Here is a 16,240-nt window from a genome sequence, read left to right as displayed (position 1 = left end):
CCCTCCTCTGAGCCTGCCAGTGCCCTCACCACCACCACCCCAGCCTCCTGCATGCCACAAACAACTGATCAGGAGGGAGGCGCTGATTGGCGAGGCTGCCGGTGGGTGGGAGGCACTGGGAACAGGGGAGAAGCTGATGGGGAGCTGCTGACATATTACATATTACTGTGGCTCTTTGGCAATATATATTGGTAAATTCTGGCTCCTTCTCAGGCTCAGCTTGGCCACCCCTGATGTGAACCAAAATGGATCAACATGAACTAATGTGTGAGCAAAGGAAATATTCCAGGGTGGTAGTGTTGATGTGGTCTGATCAAAAGACAAGAAGATAAATGCTGCCAGCAAAATGTAGACAAAATGGGGGAGCACTTTACAGCAGGATACAACAGAAGCAGGCCCTATTTCCCTAAAAATAATATCCCCTTTACTGGGACGTAAGTAGGGGCAAAAGATGCGGAGGATGCCCTGCTTCCACTTAAGAGCATAGGCGCTGGTGCTGGGGGTGCCACACCATTATAAACAGGGTTGACAGTTGGGTTCAATGGCTCTCAGCACCGCCCACTGTACAAATTGTTCCTGCATCCCTGCCCTTAAGGGAAATAGGCAGGAGTCTCCGAAAAGGGGGCGAGTGAGTGACTAGTGCTGGCCTCGCTTCCCCTTGCGGGGGAGGGGCTGAGGAATGGGGGCCTCCCTCAGGGGCGGGTGACTGGTGCTGCCCTCGCTTCCCCGCGGCGGGGCTGACCTGGCAGCCCTGGGTGCTGGGGCAGGTCGGCCCCGTTCCCCAGCCGGCAGGGACCAGGCCGCGGAGCTTCCCCTCCGTCACCATGGAAGCACCAGCCCCCGGCACCGCCGACCCAGAGAGCGGCGGCGAGGCGGCCCCGACCCAGCCACGTTACCTGAATCCCGCCTCCGGCCCAGCGAGCGAGAGCCCGGAAAAGGCCGAGTCTAGGGCCGCCGGCTCGGCTCGGCGCGGCTCCCTGGTTTGAGCTCAGCGCCTTCCTGGTGCCGCAGCCAGGCAGGGCCAAGCCATCCCGGAGCTCATCCATTCAGCCAGGCGGGCAGCAGGGCTGGGGAATGCAGAAGACATCGATTAAAGCTTCTGCACTTCTCTCCACTGAGGATAGCAATGATCATCCTAATAATAATCATACAAACAAATTAATTAATTAATGTTCACTGGGCCTGTGCGGGCTTTTTAAAATGCAGCTTAAAGTGGTAAAATTAATGTCCCTTCTTTAGCCAAAAATGCTGGAATAAATCACTGGGCTCTGTCTCTATGGGTGCACTATGATTAAAATCGCAATGATTTATTTGCAAATTCCTTTAAAACGCTGCGTTTCTCCTTCCTCTGGAGCGGGTTATGGGCTTCTGAGGTTGGGTGCAAATTAGTTTTTCATTTAAGAGACTATTTTGACTCGTGGTGTTTGAGGGAGGAGGGGGCTGTTGGAAGGAGGGTGGGGGAAGAAATAAAATTTATAGTTTTTCATTTAAGCCAAAAGTAATTAAAGAGGCTCAGTATTTCCTGGAATACATACTACATTGACATATTTTTTCCCTGGCAGAGAGATCCATTTCCCCTCTGCCATAAAGGCAAAGCACTTGAAGTGGTGGAGTAAAGTAGCCGCTGTGTGCTTTGGGTCGCTTCTGGGTGGTGTGTAAGTGGGAGAGGGGGCTGAGTTTTAAAACTGCCTGCTATACACGATCTTCAGTTATTAGAAGACAGCTGAGATTAAATAAAACAGTTCAGTTAATTAGTCCTGTTTAAAAGATGCCCAAGTCTCCAGTTTATAAGGGAAATGTGTTTCAAATGATCCCCTACTTAACTTTTTAAAAACTTTATTAGATGGCGGGGGGGAATTGCAGACATTGGCTGTCTTATACAAAATAAGTTTTTTCTTTTTTCATTGTTTTCTCCCCCACAGAAAGAATACAGAACACACTGAGTCTGAGTACACATATTTGGGAAAATAAGGGAGGCAAACGCTTTCTATGCGAATAGTTTTTGTAATAATTTAAATATTTGCATAGCAGTTTAATATTTGCTTAGCTTGTTTATAATACTAAGCATCAACTCAAAATTCCTGGCTCAAACATTTAACGTTTTAAATGAACCCATGAAGCATACATTCATGTACAGACAACTTTGAGTTTTTCCATTTTTTCTAACATTATTTCCAAAAACACAAGTTCTATGTTGTAGACCGAATAGTTGATACTTATTTCACTTTTAAGTTTTGAGACTTTTTGGTATTTAAAATATTCTTAGTTTTACTTCAGTTTTATATGTATGAATTAGAATCTGTGTTGCCACGGCGGGAAGTGGAATAAACTGTGTGAAACAAAAAGAAATGTGGTCCCACGGATTAACATCTAAAGTTCAGTATTTTGAACGTATTCTCTTTTCGGCTCACTTTATTATTTTAACAGTAACATCTTGTCATATTTCTGTACTTCAGAATAAATGTGAATTCATTTAATTGGGCCAGTGATAACAATCTTCCCAAACAATCTCAAAAATCGATAAAACATACTGATGTTTCCGTTGCTCCTTTGAAGACCGGTACTTTACAATATCAAAACTGTCAGTCTGAACAGACTAAACTAAAAGTACTTCGTATTTCAATAGGCAAAATGATGTCTTGATTAATTTTGTCTTCTAAATGCTAAAACTTAGTAAAAGTAATTTATTGCCTACTGTATCTAATACACACATAACTAGATCTGATAAATGCTAATTAAATTAAATACTGTACCTATTATAGTAAATAAACGCTCTTTTATGTAAAGTCCTCTTTCAAGAGGTCAAATGAAAAATCAATACAAAAGCAAGAGTTAAACAATTTTGAATAATTTATTAGAACTCTACTAAAAGTGTAAAATAGCTGCATCCTAAATAGCCTGTCAATGAAATTACAAAATCTAAATAGGATTTAAGCAATAGCAAAGCAGTATTAGCAATAAATACTGTAATACGGTCTAATCTGATTCCTCTATTTGCCATATAAAAATGTTAATGATAGGGTTGCATTTGTCATTCTTAACTACATTTTTTTTTATTTTTTGTGTTTCTGATACTATTTTAGGACGAACTTTTCAAGCTTTCCTGTCACGTAATGTGTTAATGTTTACATAGAATCATCAAGTACCCTGTAACTTGCACATTTCCATTTGCTTTACACAAATAATGAAAAAACACTAAATATAGTATTTCTTCACATATTATGAAAAACTGTCTTCAAAAATAAACTATTAGCAATATTTACTATCCTAGAGAGTTTTCCCAAAATGTATGTCTATTTTCAGTATTGACTTCATTACTAGAACAAAACCTGTAAAAGTAACTGTATGTATGTATGTATGTATGTATCTCTTCTCAGTCCTGTGGGATAAATAAAACATATTCGAACTGCAAACAAATTTAGAACAAAAGCATTGGATTCTTAACACGGAAGTCACTAACTGTGTTCCTCTGGGGAGGTTTGTTGACGCAAATGTAATAATAACGTGATACAAAGAAACAGCATGGGGCAAGATTATTTCGTGGGTACAAGAACGTACATTGCGTATCACCCGTTCCAGCTACTCAGACACACTTTTAAATTTGGCGTGTCAGTAAACATCTGCTTGGGAAATATCTTGACTAACCAACCGCACAACCTTTGAAATTAACACACATATCTCTCTCTCTCTCTCTCTCTCTCTTTAATTGTAACCGACCAAAACAGCACTAATCTTTTGGTAAAGCTGTTTCTTCCCTCGGACAGTATTACCTGCATGACTAGTAGTGTGTGCTGTGTATACACGACATTTGTAGGAAGCGCTCCCCCATTCCTTGTCCTCTCTCCAAGCAGACTTGTCATTTTTCATTTTGGCCACTCCCCTGCAGATCCTGCCCATCTCCCCTGTGTTTAACTAACTCAGGACACTAGCGCAAGATCCACGCCTAATTAAATTAATTAGGGATTCTTGTCAATCCTGGATTAATGGCCGAGAGCAACCCCTGGCCACAATGATCTGAAACCTGGAGGACTAGCGATCTTTCTGCCTCGCTCTTTCTCCTTGGTGGTGCTGGACTGATACAGGAGAAGCGGGTTCATTCATAGTTCCAAGGGGAGGTAATTTGCTCAGAACAAGGGGCAGGCTTTGCAAAGTATAAATAGTGCGACTTCAATAGCAACATCACTATCAGATCTGAACTCTTAGCAGGAAGAATTGTCAAAGATCTTAACATTTAACAAGATCGCTCCAGTTGGGAAACATCAGCTCCCATTTAACTCCAGCCCCATTGCAGCTGCCCCCCTCCCCTTCCCACTCCATTGATGTGTTATTGGGGGGTTTGGAACAGTAAGAGGAAGAAACAAGGGGAAGGAGCCCTGAGAATCGGCGATGGAAGAACTTACAGCTTTTGTCTCCAAGTCGTTTGATCAGAAAGTGAAAGAGAAAAAGGAGCTGATCACATACAGGGAGGTTCTGGAGAGTGGACCTGTCAGAGGAGGCAAGGAGTCAGGCGGCTCCAGCGAGCCCAGCCGGGAAGACGTGAGCAGCCCAGCGGTCCGAGCAGGAGGAGTAGGCGGCGGCGGTGGAGGAGGCGGAGCGCGGTCTCCAGTCAGAGAGCTGGACATGGGCGCCGCCGAGAGAGCCAGGGACACGGGCACTCCCAAACTCAGCGAGGGTAAAGGCAAACCCCATGCACCCCGCGGCCCCCTTCTCTCCCACCCATCCCCCCGGTACCGTGGGCCAGGCTAAGGGACTGAGTTCAACAACCAGACGGTTGTTTGGGGGAGAAACGGGAGGGGGGGAGGTTTTGTTTTCCCTCGATTTTTGCTCAAAGAACCCCAAATGTAGCTCTGCGTCCTGCAGGCGCTTGCCTGGCCTGGGCACCGGGCTCTGCAGCGGGGGTGAAAGTTACAGGAGAATGAGTGTGTCCTCCCTGACCAGGGCTCAGAGCTGTAGCCTCCGCCCGGGTGGGAACGAACAACCCAATGTTTAGATTTTGGAAAGAGCAATTCCGTAGAGGACTTTTGCGATTATAGAAACAGCTTTTTTCCTGTCTCTGTCCTTCACTTGAGCCATCGGGGGTTGCTTCAGACCAGGCTGACGGTGACTGTATCAGGCTTTATTTCTCGATGAACTTTTGTTATGTTTTCTCCAACAATGAATCGGTTTACTTGTTCAGGCTTATAAATTAGTAGGCTGCAATGCTAAAACTAATTACATTTTGCAGTACATATTAATATATGTCGTATTTGCATAAGACAATGTGGCAGATTTAAACTTGACTGTAACATTAACGATTCCAGGGGTTTAAACAATAATACCATTAATTTGGAGAGTCTGATATACATTAATGGGTGTCTTTCCATGTTTTTCCAATTAAGGAAAATGTGGCATGCCTAGAAGTTTAGATTAAAATATTTAAGCATGCAATTAACTTGTTTATAACATGATCTGTTCCTGATTAGAACATAACGGGAAGTTATTGTGGTATGAACCAAAGCTACATTACATATATTAATCCATTTATATTTAAAAAGCTGAAAAATCCCCATAGTATAGTTGAAAGTTTTAAATGCTGTATCTATATCAAGTATATTTAATGTTTATACATTATTGACCAGATATTGATAAGGATATATTTTCATGTTAGATTTTTAAAACGTGCATTAAAACAAGTGACATTAAATAGGAATGTTTTATACAATGTCATACATTTATTTTAAAAGACAGCCAATTGCATAACTGGATATAAATGATAACAATGAACATTTGTTTAAAAAAAACCCCTAATAGTTACAATGCAAGCATGTGTTATACCAGGAGTCCCTTTTCTTACACTTTCTGTTTGGCTTTATCTGTCTGCCTATATGTGTATGTATATATGCAGAGATAGAGAGACTGAGTGAAGAAAATAATGTTATAAAACGCACAAATGATATCCCGTTTGCTTATTCAAAGAGCACTATAGATGTCAGCAACATCTGAATGGCTGCGTTTGGTTTTTAAATGAGGATGTAACATCTAGGGACTGTTTACTTCAGACCTTTTGTTCAAAGAAGTATTTCTCTCCAGATCGGAACTCGATTGAGAACATCTTCCGGAAATGATTTTATAAACAAATTCTGATAGTGATCATAGGGTTATAAAGAGCTGCGAACGCAGTAAACAAATCCTGGACTTCAGATGCGCAAATAAAACCCCATCCCAAAGCACTGCAGCAGGAAGCAGGGATTCGGAAGAAGTACAATTACAGACACAACTGGTTGTTAGGAAGCCCTGCAAATATTAATGAACTATACAAATAGCGTCACTCAGTGATATTTTAATTTATATGCGTAGCTAACTGAAAGTGCCCAGACACCAGAAAATTAAACAATATCACTAAAAACACCAGGAACCCTCAGCATATGTACATTCAGAAAAGACAAATGCATGTTTTATTAAACACTGGAGGTGCTGAAAGCATGAACGGCATTAAACAATCCAGAGACAGTCCGGATGCCAGATTTACCATTTAAACCTGTTGCTCTGATATTTAAGGTACTAATTCACCGAGAGATCTCGACTTGATTTTTTTAGTTTTGATTTTCAATAAACAATGACAGGTAATGGTATGAAGCTTTACATTTGTACCAAGGATAATTCAAACATGGCGTTTCTCTTGCCACTGTCCGGCGACAGACAGGCATCTGATTAAGTGGGTTTTAGCCGAGGAAAGCTTATGCCCAAATAAATGTGTTAGTCTCTAAGGTGCCACAAGGACTCCTCCTTGTTTTTGCTGATACAGACTAACAGGGCTACCACTCTAAACACTGGTAAGAGGTTCCCACAAATGACACTGAAGTTATTAGGGCCGACTGTTAACTCGCCTCAGTTCCTGCGTGGGGCAATGTTATATTTTGGTGAGCATGGCATTTCCCTGCTATTTGTCTCCTGCTTGCGCCTGGATGGGTCTAGATTAAAATAATTGTTCGCAAATAAAGCCAACAAGTTTGCAGAGGGAGAGAGAGATTGCTTGACAGCTCTGATGGTTTAAAAGGGTCACCGTTTGACTCTGCAATGATTTACTGAAATTATGCTGAGGGGCTCGAAACTGTAGATGTAAATCAATGGCCTGGTTTGGCTCACCCACACAGGTCAATCCTTAACCTAAGTACATTTGGAAATAAGGCCTTTACGTGAAAAGTGTTTTGTTTTCGCCTTTTCTGCCAGAGGACCAGCAATGCTAATAGGAAATCCAGCGCTGACCCAATATCTCATTCCGAATGAAAACAAATATTCTTTTAAAATGTAGCTGGCCATAATCTGTGCTGAGAAGTGATCTTTAGCATTTCCATTGACTCTCCTCTCCTTCCTTTTCCTCAAGCCACGCACATTTTCCTCCTAAAGTTAAGAATAAAAACTGGAGTGGCCAAATCCCACGCCCGCGCTGGCAATTCCGGTGAAGGGTTGATCTGATTGTTTTGTTTCACGCTCAGTCTCCCCAGAGCTGAAGGATCGCAAAGAGGATGCGAAAGTGATGGAGGACGAAGGGCAGACTAAAATCAAGCAGAGGAGAAGCCGGACCAATTTCACTCTGGAGCAGCTGAACGAGCTGGAGAGGCTTTTCGATGAGACCCACTATCCGGACGCCTTCATGCGAGAGGAGCTGAGCCAGAGGCTGGGACTGTCCGAGGCCAGAGTGCAGGTAGGGTAGAAAAGATTATTGCAACATGTGGGTCTCTTTGCGTAATTTAGTTGTAATGCAGCATTGCGTATGGACCTGCCGTACCTGATGAAAGACTTTTAACTCACAAATTCTATAATGTCCATTTAGATTCTGTCCCTAGCCAGAAAAGATACTCCTGTGCCGAATTGCACCCAGCATATGCGTGAACCACGGCTCCCTGCTGTATTATGGTTTATGTCCTCCTAAGCTTAGTGCCTCTTACTTATAAGGATTTTAAACAACTTTTCATTTTTGGCTGACTGTAAGAATTACAACGGATGTTTTGTTCACGTGAACTGTGTTTTTCCTAGTCTGCTCCTGTCTCGGGGTTTACCAGGCGGATGTACCAATTAAGTTTATAGATGTACTGACTATAAACTAAATTAGCAACTGCTAAGTGAGGACATTTTACGGTCAGTTTTAAACGGTGGTTCTTAAATCTTAGGCGAAGCCACAGACAGGGTGAACAAGTTTTGCTGAACTGGCTTTGTTCAGCATTATTAAATATATATATATACTCTATAACAAAAACATCAAGCTATTTTATTCGCTTTTATTTATATAGAAGCCAAACCAGTTACCTGGATGTTTACTTTCAAGCTTCTCTCTGGACGTTTTGAAAATGAGATCTTGAGCTCTCTCCAGTTAGTTTCACCTAACTGCGATAAATAGAGGATAAGCGGTCTGGGGCTTTACCCAGATGGAGAGCCGCAGGTAACTTCTGGAATGAGAACAAATGTAGCCGTTTCAGTGTATTTCCCTTCTAATAATAAAATAAGAGAAAATGATGGTCATTATTTGTTGGAACACATGGAGCAGTTTTAGGCCCCAAATATCTGCAGCTGTTTGAAAGTACTGCTGTAACAGATACTCCCCCTCAATCTTTGTGCTTATAGGCCACCATCTGCACCAAACTATGCACACAATTCTTATGGGGTTTCCCTGCATCTTGTAATAGGATAAGGACATAAACAGAGCGGTCACGTTGAACCAAAAAAGTAATAATAAGCAGCCTTTGTCATCACAGCCTCACCAAACGAGACTTCCCTTGTACTCTTCTCTGCTTTTCTGTTTTCCGCGGAGGCAACCACCTATTTATGCGGAAAAAATCTTCAGAAAACCCCAAACGATAAAAGTCCCAACTTCTCTATGACAAATTTAAAGGAGATGATTCCCTCTGGTGGATGTTTGCTCGACAAAGAATACCACTGTAGCACCTAATCCACACTACTATTATGTCAAATCGCAGGGTGCATAATAACTTTTAGAGATTTACATAGATTAAACCCATTCCCTTTACATCGTTCCGGAAAACGCTTTGCAATAATATTTTACTTTGCTTCTCCACTAATTTGTAAATTATGGAATGTACATTTTAAATGAGAGACTGGAAGTGAGCATGAGTGTTGGGCAGATTTAGCTTGACTAAAATAAATTCTAGGCTGGGAGTGGGGGTGTTCACATTATAGTTGACAAAGTAAGACCTCAAGAAAAGATTGTTTGGGGTTTTATTTTGCCTTGGAGAAAGATTATTTGGTAGCTGTGGCTTCTGAGATGCAGAGGTTTCTCTTATAAAGTGAAATGTTTAAAAGACCCTCTCTCCTTCTCTTTAAGGAAGTCGAACTTTATTACTGAATTTGTTTCAATAGCTCCATATTCAATAATAAAAGTATCTTCTTGCCTAATGTGCAGACTTTTCTATAGAAGCATATTAGATTATCATAATAATGAGACAATTATTCTGCTTCTGTGTTACACTCCACTGCACAGAGGAACAGAGAAATTCTAAACTTCTTTGTAGTGAAGCTTTTATGACAGTAATTACTCCCCAAAAGTGAGTCATTAAATGCTTTGGTGTTTAGTTTTTCTTGAAGATAAAGCTAATTAATATTAGAGGCTATTAATGAGCACATTCTTCTCAGGCCTTACAGCGCAAACATCTAAACCCATTATCACAAGTTAGTATTAGATATCAGGGAGTGATTTAGGTCATTTGGGACTCTAATGTGGAAAGATGAAACCAGGGCTAAGAAAGTAATTTATCGAGAACTAGTATGGACTGCAAATGTCTATTTGTCTATATTTTATTATTTTCGTGATGCCTTTCAGTGTCTAAACTTGTAAATCGGGGCTGTCCAATACAAACACAATAAACTGCAAAAACGGTGTAAATATTCTGACAGCACACAACTGTCCTCTTTTGTTTGGGTTCTCTTTTAATGTTGGTTTTCTATTATAGTGTCTAGGTTCTTTTTCTGTTTCTTCAGGTCTGGTTTCAAAACAGAAGAGCTAAATGTAGAAAACAAGAAAATCAGCTTCATAAAGGTATGCTTTGTGAGATCATAAAAGAGGCTTAGGTTGAAAAGAATTGTACAGTATCGATAATACCAGTTAAGAAGGAGAGTTCCTGCTGAGAAACACCTACGGCTCCAGATTTGTAGGATATATGTTCTAATATGAAAGCTACCTCTATTATATCAAACCTATTATTGATTATAAATGACATTAAACTTGTATCAATGTATTGGCAGAAAGAAAGAAATGTTGGAAGCAAAAGCCTGTAGTTTGCACACCTAAACGTTTCTGGAATTCAAAGAATCACTTATTGCAAAGTAAGGCTAAGCCGATATTTATGTATTTATTTCGCTGATTATTGCAGGGGTTCTTATAGGAGCAGCCAGTCAATTTGAAGCTTGCAGAGTTGCACCATATGTCAATGTAGGCGCTTTGAGGATGCCATTTCAGCAGGCAAGTACAGTAAAGCCTACTTGTAACGATAAAGTGCAAATGAGTGACCCCGTTTTTAGGATAAGGCCTTTTCTTCCGATATTAAATGACTGTTGACAGCATCTATTCAATATTTATACCGTGATTATATAGAGGGAACAATACACTTTTTTAAAAGCCACACACTTCCCCAGATCTGCGTGCCCAACTCTCTGTCATCAATGAAAGCTCCGCTGGGGATGGAGGGCAGTATCTGGCTCTTTAAAAATGCACGAAAAGATTGCACTCAGAGGGTTACATGGGAACGTCCTTTCAGTCAAAGTTGGCCGATTCTGATGCAAAGCTGATGAATTAAAGTGTTTCTAAAGGAGAACTATTCTAACACACCGGTTTTTAGGGAGTAAAACTGGTTTGGAATTCCCTTTTTATATAAAGAAAACCAGCAACAATAGCTAACTACATAACTGCGGAGCCAAATCCCACCGGACGCCGCCACTGCCATCCAGACACGCACACCTCCTCCTCCAGTCCAACAAGGGAAAACCACTCCCTCATCTCAAGCCAGCGGTGGGCTAATGATAATAAAATAATAATCGTTAGGGGTATTATTATTCATAATGAATGTTTGCATCCATGTGAAATGGGCTGCCTGCCCTCCTGACTTCTTCCAGATTGCTATCAGCCTGTATTAAAGGCTGGGAGAGACAGCAGTAACTTTGACATGTTTTTACTATATTTAAAAAAAAATAAAAAACTCTAGGGCAAGAACACAATTTCCTTCCCTTTCACACACAGGCACTCACTGCAAGGCACACTCACAGACAGACTGTCACACAGGCAAGCTCACTGTCACATAGACACAGGCAGACTGCCACACAGGCTGTCATGCAGACACAGGCAGATTGACTGTAACACAGGCCGACTGTCACTCAGACACAGGCAGTCACACAGGTAGGCAGACAGTCACACACAGGCACAGGCAGACTGACACACAGGCACAGGCAGACTGACACATGTAGGTAGACGGTCACACAGACAGGCAGAGTGTCACACAGGCAGAATGACACAGGCAGGCAGACTGCCACACAGGCAGACTGCCACAGGCAGGCAGACTACACTCCCAGCCCCGCTTAGGTGTGTTAATGCTTTGTTTTTATTCTTGTTACACCTTTAGGATAGTCATTGCAACGTGACGCCCTTGTCCTTTCAGGTTCAGGCCCAGCTCCAGTTGGACAGCGCCGTGGCACACGCACATCACCACCTCCACCCACACCTGGCCGCTCACGCCCCCTACATGATGTTCCCTGCGCCGCCCTTCGGCCTGCCATTGGCCACACTGGCCGCGGAATCCGCCTCAGCAGCTTCGGTGGTGGCAGCAGCGGCGGCGGCCAAGACCACCAGCAAGAACTCCAGCATCGCTGACCTCAGACTGAAAGCCAAAAAGCACGCGGCTGCTTTAGGGCTGTGACTCCTCCTCCACCTCCCCTCCCCCCCTCCACGACCACCTCTTGGGGACACTGCAATCACACAGTCCAGAGGATCACAACACAACACATCACGGCAAACACAAGCGAAAGGCTAATGACTTCCGTGGGTCGAGTCCTATTTATGACTTAATGCAAAACAAACACAGAACCAGTCTGGAAAGAACAGAGACATTACAGCAAAACACACACACACAGACAGAGAGAGTGTGTATGTGTGTGAAAGCGACAGACCAGATTTCTAAAATCAATTTAAAGAACAAAAATAAACAAAGGAAAGGAACAAAACCACTGTGAGGTATTTCATAGGTTAAGAAATATGAAGAGAAATAAATATTATTAAAGGAAATCGAGATGTGAGAGGGGAGACAAAAAGAAACAACTTTAAAGTTTTTTTTTAATGGAGAAAAAAGAGAGAGACGAGAAACTGAAGGAAGATATATACTTATTTAAAGAATTAGATGAAATAGACACGCAGCTGGGAAGTTCACAGGTTTTGAAACTGACCTTTTTCTGCGAAGTTCACTTTAATACAAGAAATTTGATAAGAGAGGCGGGCCTCCTTTCACGTTGCATCAGATACTTGAGTTTAACAACCACGTCTGGAAATAGCGAGAAGAAGAAAAGAAGAAGAAGAAAAAGAGACAATGATTTCTCTGAGAATTTCTAATGGGAAACTGTCCGGGATATTTCTTCCAGCAGAATTCCGGGTTGCATGTATTTGTATTTCATTGATGGCGTCCCTTTGATTCACTTGCACTTCACCCTCATCTTTAGTAGAAAAACAAACCAGACAAACAAATGTGGCTGATATTTTTAACCTGGGAGGAGAGAGAGAGAGAGAGAGAGAGATCAACCACTTACCTTTTTCATTCATATCTTTGTTGGCTGTTTGCTGCCCCACCACTCCTGAAATAGGGGGGATCAGAAAGCATGAGAACAGAGGAGTATTTCTCTTTTGCAGGCTCTCTGATGTCCTCCGGACAAAAACTGTATTTAATTCCCCAAGCACACACTGTTAAATTCCAATAATAGGTACTAGGTACATGTAAAATATGTTGATACACACGAACAAAGTTTATTTTGGCTATAACTTGTGAATTGATAGTTGACTGTCAGACATTTACATTTTATCTCATAAAGGTGTATCTATTCACGTAATCTTGTGATTTTTTTTTTAATTTGAAAGACATATAGATATTTAATCTGGGGTATCTTGGTGATTTGTATCCCAGTTTGCCATCAAACCCTCATGACTTTAGTACTTTTCTGCCAAGAAAGAGGGAAAGCTCTTCTAACTGAACTTTGGTATGAACGGGCTTTGTAACTATTTGTTCTCCATGAAAACAAAATTATTTATATTCACCGTATTTTTTCTAGTGTATTTTAAGTTATTTAAAAAACCCGAAAAAAGATGCTGTTATTTCATTACATTTGTTGTCAGTACAATATATTTTGTTTCACTCAGGTTTGCTTCACCTTTGTTAATGCGTTTTTGACGTCACCATTTTCAATAAGTGCCAAGTTATGAATTAAAGACACTTTGCGATCTATTGAATGAAAAAAGTTTTAGCTGACGGGTTTACGTCACTTCTGGTACTGTTAATATTAAATAATCAGTGACATTCTTCCATTTTTGTGTTTATACCTTTATAGAGCGTGCATGTTTCTTTCTGCTTCTTAGAAAATGCAACTAATCTATAATGCACCGCACAATGATGAAGGATCGTTCGTCCCTATGTATCTTTAAAGGACACTGAAATTAGTTTATCAGAATCTCAATTCTATAAGAATAATACTTAATTTGACTCTGGCTTAAAAAATAGGCAGATGGAAATAATATCGCACTTGGGTCTTTAAAACCTCTGTGAAGTTCCTTTAGGTAAGAAAATTGGGGAAAGTGTAATGAGTCAAAATATTTTTCATTTAAGAAACCCTGAGTATTTGCATTTTTAGAAAAGGTTCTCTCCCTTGTTTTTGTAGTCAGTATCCCTAATGGTGCCTCATAGATGAAAAGAGGATGTGGATATTTTCTAAAACCTGCCTAAAGCGTTTTCCTAGGAAACATTTTACAGCCAAAGGGTTTCAGAGTTTATATGGCAAGATTGCTTTAGGTTTTTTTATTGTAATACACAAAAGACTTTGCAGTATCAGTGTATTTAATTAAGGTTAGCAGGATAATAGTTACATTAACGTGTTAAAATGTCCTTCAGCTGCCCCTGGAGTGGTTTGGAAAAGTCATCTGAATAATGTTGTGCAGACAAGAAATTCTCACCCACAACCCACCAATTTAATCCAAATTATAAAAAAAAGGCTGTTGCTTCTAGTGGTTTCCCATCATTAAACAAACAACCAGCCCCCAAATGGTTTCCATAGCACAAGTGTAAATCACAGCAAAGAGCGGAGCTCTCATTTCTGCCCTACGTTAGCTCTTCTTTGGGAGGCTTTAACTCACTTTTCTCCGGGTGTTAAATCTGTGTGTAGTTTCCTCACTTTAGAGAATCCTAAAGGAGTTGGAGGAAATCCCGATGGGACTGTACTGTCAGACAAGCAGGAACTCTCTTCTGTCTTCCCGACCGGAGCCCCATGCAAAGTCTGGGGATAGCGTCCTGACAAAGAATTGAAAGCCCATGGGAAAATCATTTGCTCGCTCTACATCCCTGTCCAGTAAAAGGCTCGATTTCTTTTGCTTGGTCCTGGGCTAAGTAGTGTTTTGTTTCTGTCATAACAGAATAGCCGGCACTAAATATTTAATATTAGCTTCCTGTTTTACTCACAGGTAGAAAGACAAGGTGGGTGAGGTGACATTTTATGGGACCAAGTTCTGTTGGTGAGAGAGACAAGCTGTCGAGTTTACCAAGAACTCTGCTGGAAAGATTGTCTCTCCCCCCAACAGAAGTTGGTCCAATAAAAGCTATTACCTTACCCATCATCTCTCTAATATCCTAGGACCCATAGGGCTACACCAAGACTGCATTGCTCACAATAATAGGTTTGGTCTGATGCCCTACCTTGTAATACAAAAGCATCCAACAGGCTGCAGCGGAGGTTACAAAACCCGACTGTGCAGCCCGAAAGATGAGGGCGCTGGGTTCACCTGAGAACTGTTGCTCAGGTGGCTACGTGACAAAGAACCTGCGCAGCGTTTAGACAAATGATGCGCCAGTCCCACCGATTACCTGGCGCAGCTCTGGCGGAGAACATGGTTAAGGTAGAGCCGTGGAAAGAGAGGATCTGGTGGTCATTTGGGTGTGTTTCACCGTGCAGGACAGGTTGATAAAGCGATCTGAGTTAGCCGCTGATGGAAAACCCCTATTTAAGTGTGTGAGCCAAGGGATTAGGAAGTGCCCATTCTCCATATTTGTGACTCTTGTATTGCAATTCAATGCAGAAGAGGGCGGCTATGGCTTCTCCTGCAACCTCTCCCTGCCCCTCCCTTACCGCGTCTCTTCTTCTAGCCCAGCCCCCTTCTCTGAGCCAGCCCCACCCTTACTCCTCTCTTTCTCCTGCCCCTCCCTGACCACCTCCCTCCTACACGTGGTGGCTCCAAGTAGCAACTTCCTGGTGCCTGGGCACCTGCCAAGCCCCCGGCCGGCCCTTATTTCCCCAAGTTAGTCCCTGCGCACAGCGCTTAGGCCCAGGGAGTTACCGGTCTGCTCTGCACTACTCTGGGTACATCGCCTCACGGAATTATTCCGCTCCCCAAACCCCCCACCTTGTGGGACGCAGCCCTGCAGGTGGCCGGGAAGTTAGACTGAGTGGTAGGGCGCAGTTCAGGCCGGTTACCTGTCCCTCCCCCGTCCCAAAGCGCCCTTGACACTGGGGGGGGGGGGGCGAGCGGAAGGAGGCTGTCCCGGGAAGAAAGACCCAGGAAGCAGCAGCCTGCTCCTATCCCAGTGTGGAGCAGCGGTGGGGATGGCTTCAGAGCAAGGGTTTGCTTGCGCGTGGCTCGCATCGTCTGTGCAGGTCAAGGCAGCATCGGGCATCCGCCGGGAGGCAGAGACCTGGTGCTGGGGCGGAGCACGAGGCACTGGCGAGAGAGCCCCTGAGCGGTGTGAGCTTTACTCTCCTCGCCTCGGCCCCGACCCCGAGCCCAGGGCGGAGGGAAAGGGCAGCGTTAGCAAAGGGGAGCAGCCAGTTGAGCCAGAGAGAGCCTAGCCCCGGGGGTTCCCAGACACCGAGCTCGCTTGAAAAGGATCCCAAAGTGCTTCTTTTTGGGAGGTAAGAAGTGTAGCAAATATTCACGGAGTTTGCTAGCGTCAACCCCCCCTTCCAACTCTGAACTACCCCCCCCCACCCAACCAGCTCAGGTTAAGCAAGAATT

The 16,240-nt window shown here is 42.7% G+C and overlaps 2 protein-coding genes across 6 annotated transcripts in view; one reads left to right on the top strand and one right to left on the bottom strand.

Annotated features, from left to right (window-relative positions):
* Positions 1-15,006, bottom strand: part of RSRC1 (arginine and serine rich coiled-coil 1) — a 392,168-nt gene extending 377,162 nt beyond the window's left edge. For 2 of the 4 annotated variants that reach the window (XM_045031595.1, XR_006582456.1), the window contains exon 1: positions 897-1,061. In XM_045031595.1, the coding sequence (XP_044887530.1) occupies positions 897-1,046 (150 nt within the window). In that variant the 5' untranslated portion in view covers positions 1,047-1,061. Of the gene's footprint in view, positions 1-896; positions 1,062-3,770; positions 3,792-8,286; positions 8,427-12,423; positions 12,738-14,371; positions 14,526-14,927 lie in introns of those variants that run through there. The other 2 variants (XM_045031597.1, XM_045031596.1) reach the window with 2 other exon arrangements.
* SHOX2 (short stature homeobox 2) lies at positions 4,025-13,471 on the top strand. Of its 2 annotated transcripts, none has more exons than XM_045031600.1 (5): positions 4,025-4,672; positions 7,476-7,684; positions 9,973-10,030; positions 10,365-10,453; positions 11,643-13,471. In XM_045031600.1, exons 1-5 carry the CDS (start codon positions 4,387-4,389, stop codon positions 11,898-11,900), a joined length of 900 nt encoding a protein of 299 aa, XP_044887535.1. In that variant the 5' UTR covers positions 4,025-4,386; the 3' UTR covers positions 11,901-13,471. The 2 variants fall into 2 exon arrangements, with proteins under 2 accessions (XP_044887535.1, XP_044887534.1); XM_045031599.1 differs by having other exon boundaries at positions 11,607-13,470.
* Positions 15,007-16,240: the final 1,234 nt, after the last annotated feature.

This window comes from Mauremys mutica, chromosome 9 (assembly GCF_020497125.1).
Source record: "Mauremys mutica isolate MM-2020 ecotype Southern chromosome 9, ASM2049712v1, whole genome shotgun sequence".
Taxonomy (NCBI): domain Eukaryota; kingdom Metazoa; phylum Chordata; order Testudines; family Geoemydidae; genus Mauremys; species Mauremys mutica.
This window is presented reverse-complemented; position numbering and strand designations above follow the sequence as displayed.

Coding starts and splice junctions, on each gene's coding strand:
- SHOX2 (XM_045031599.1), top strand. CDS start 4,387: ATGGAAGAACTTACAGCTTTTGTCTCCAAGTCGTTTGATCAGAAAGTG. Junction 4,673..7,475: donor CACTCCCAAACTCAGCGAGG/GTAAAGGCAAAC, acceptor TTTCACGCTCAG/TCTCCCCAGAGCTGAAGGAT. Junction 7,685..9,972: donor TGTCCGAGGCCAGAGTGCAG/GTAGGGTAGAAA, acceptor CTGTTTCTTCAG/GTCTGGTTTCAAAACAGAAG.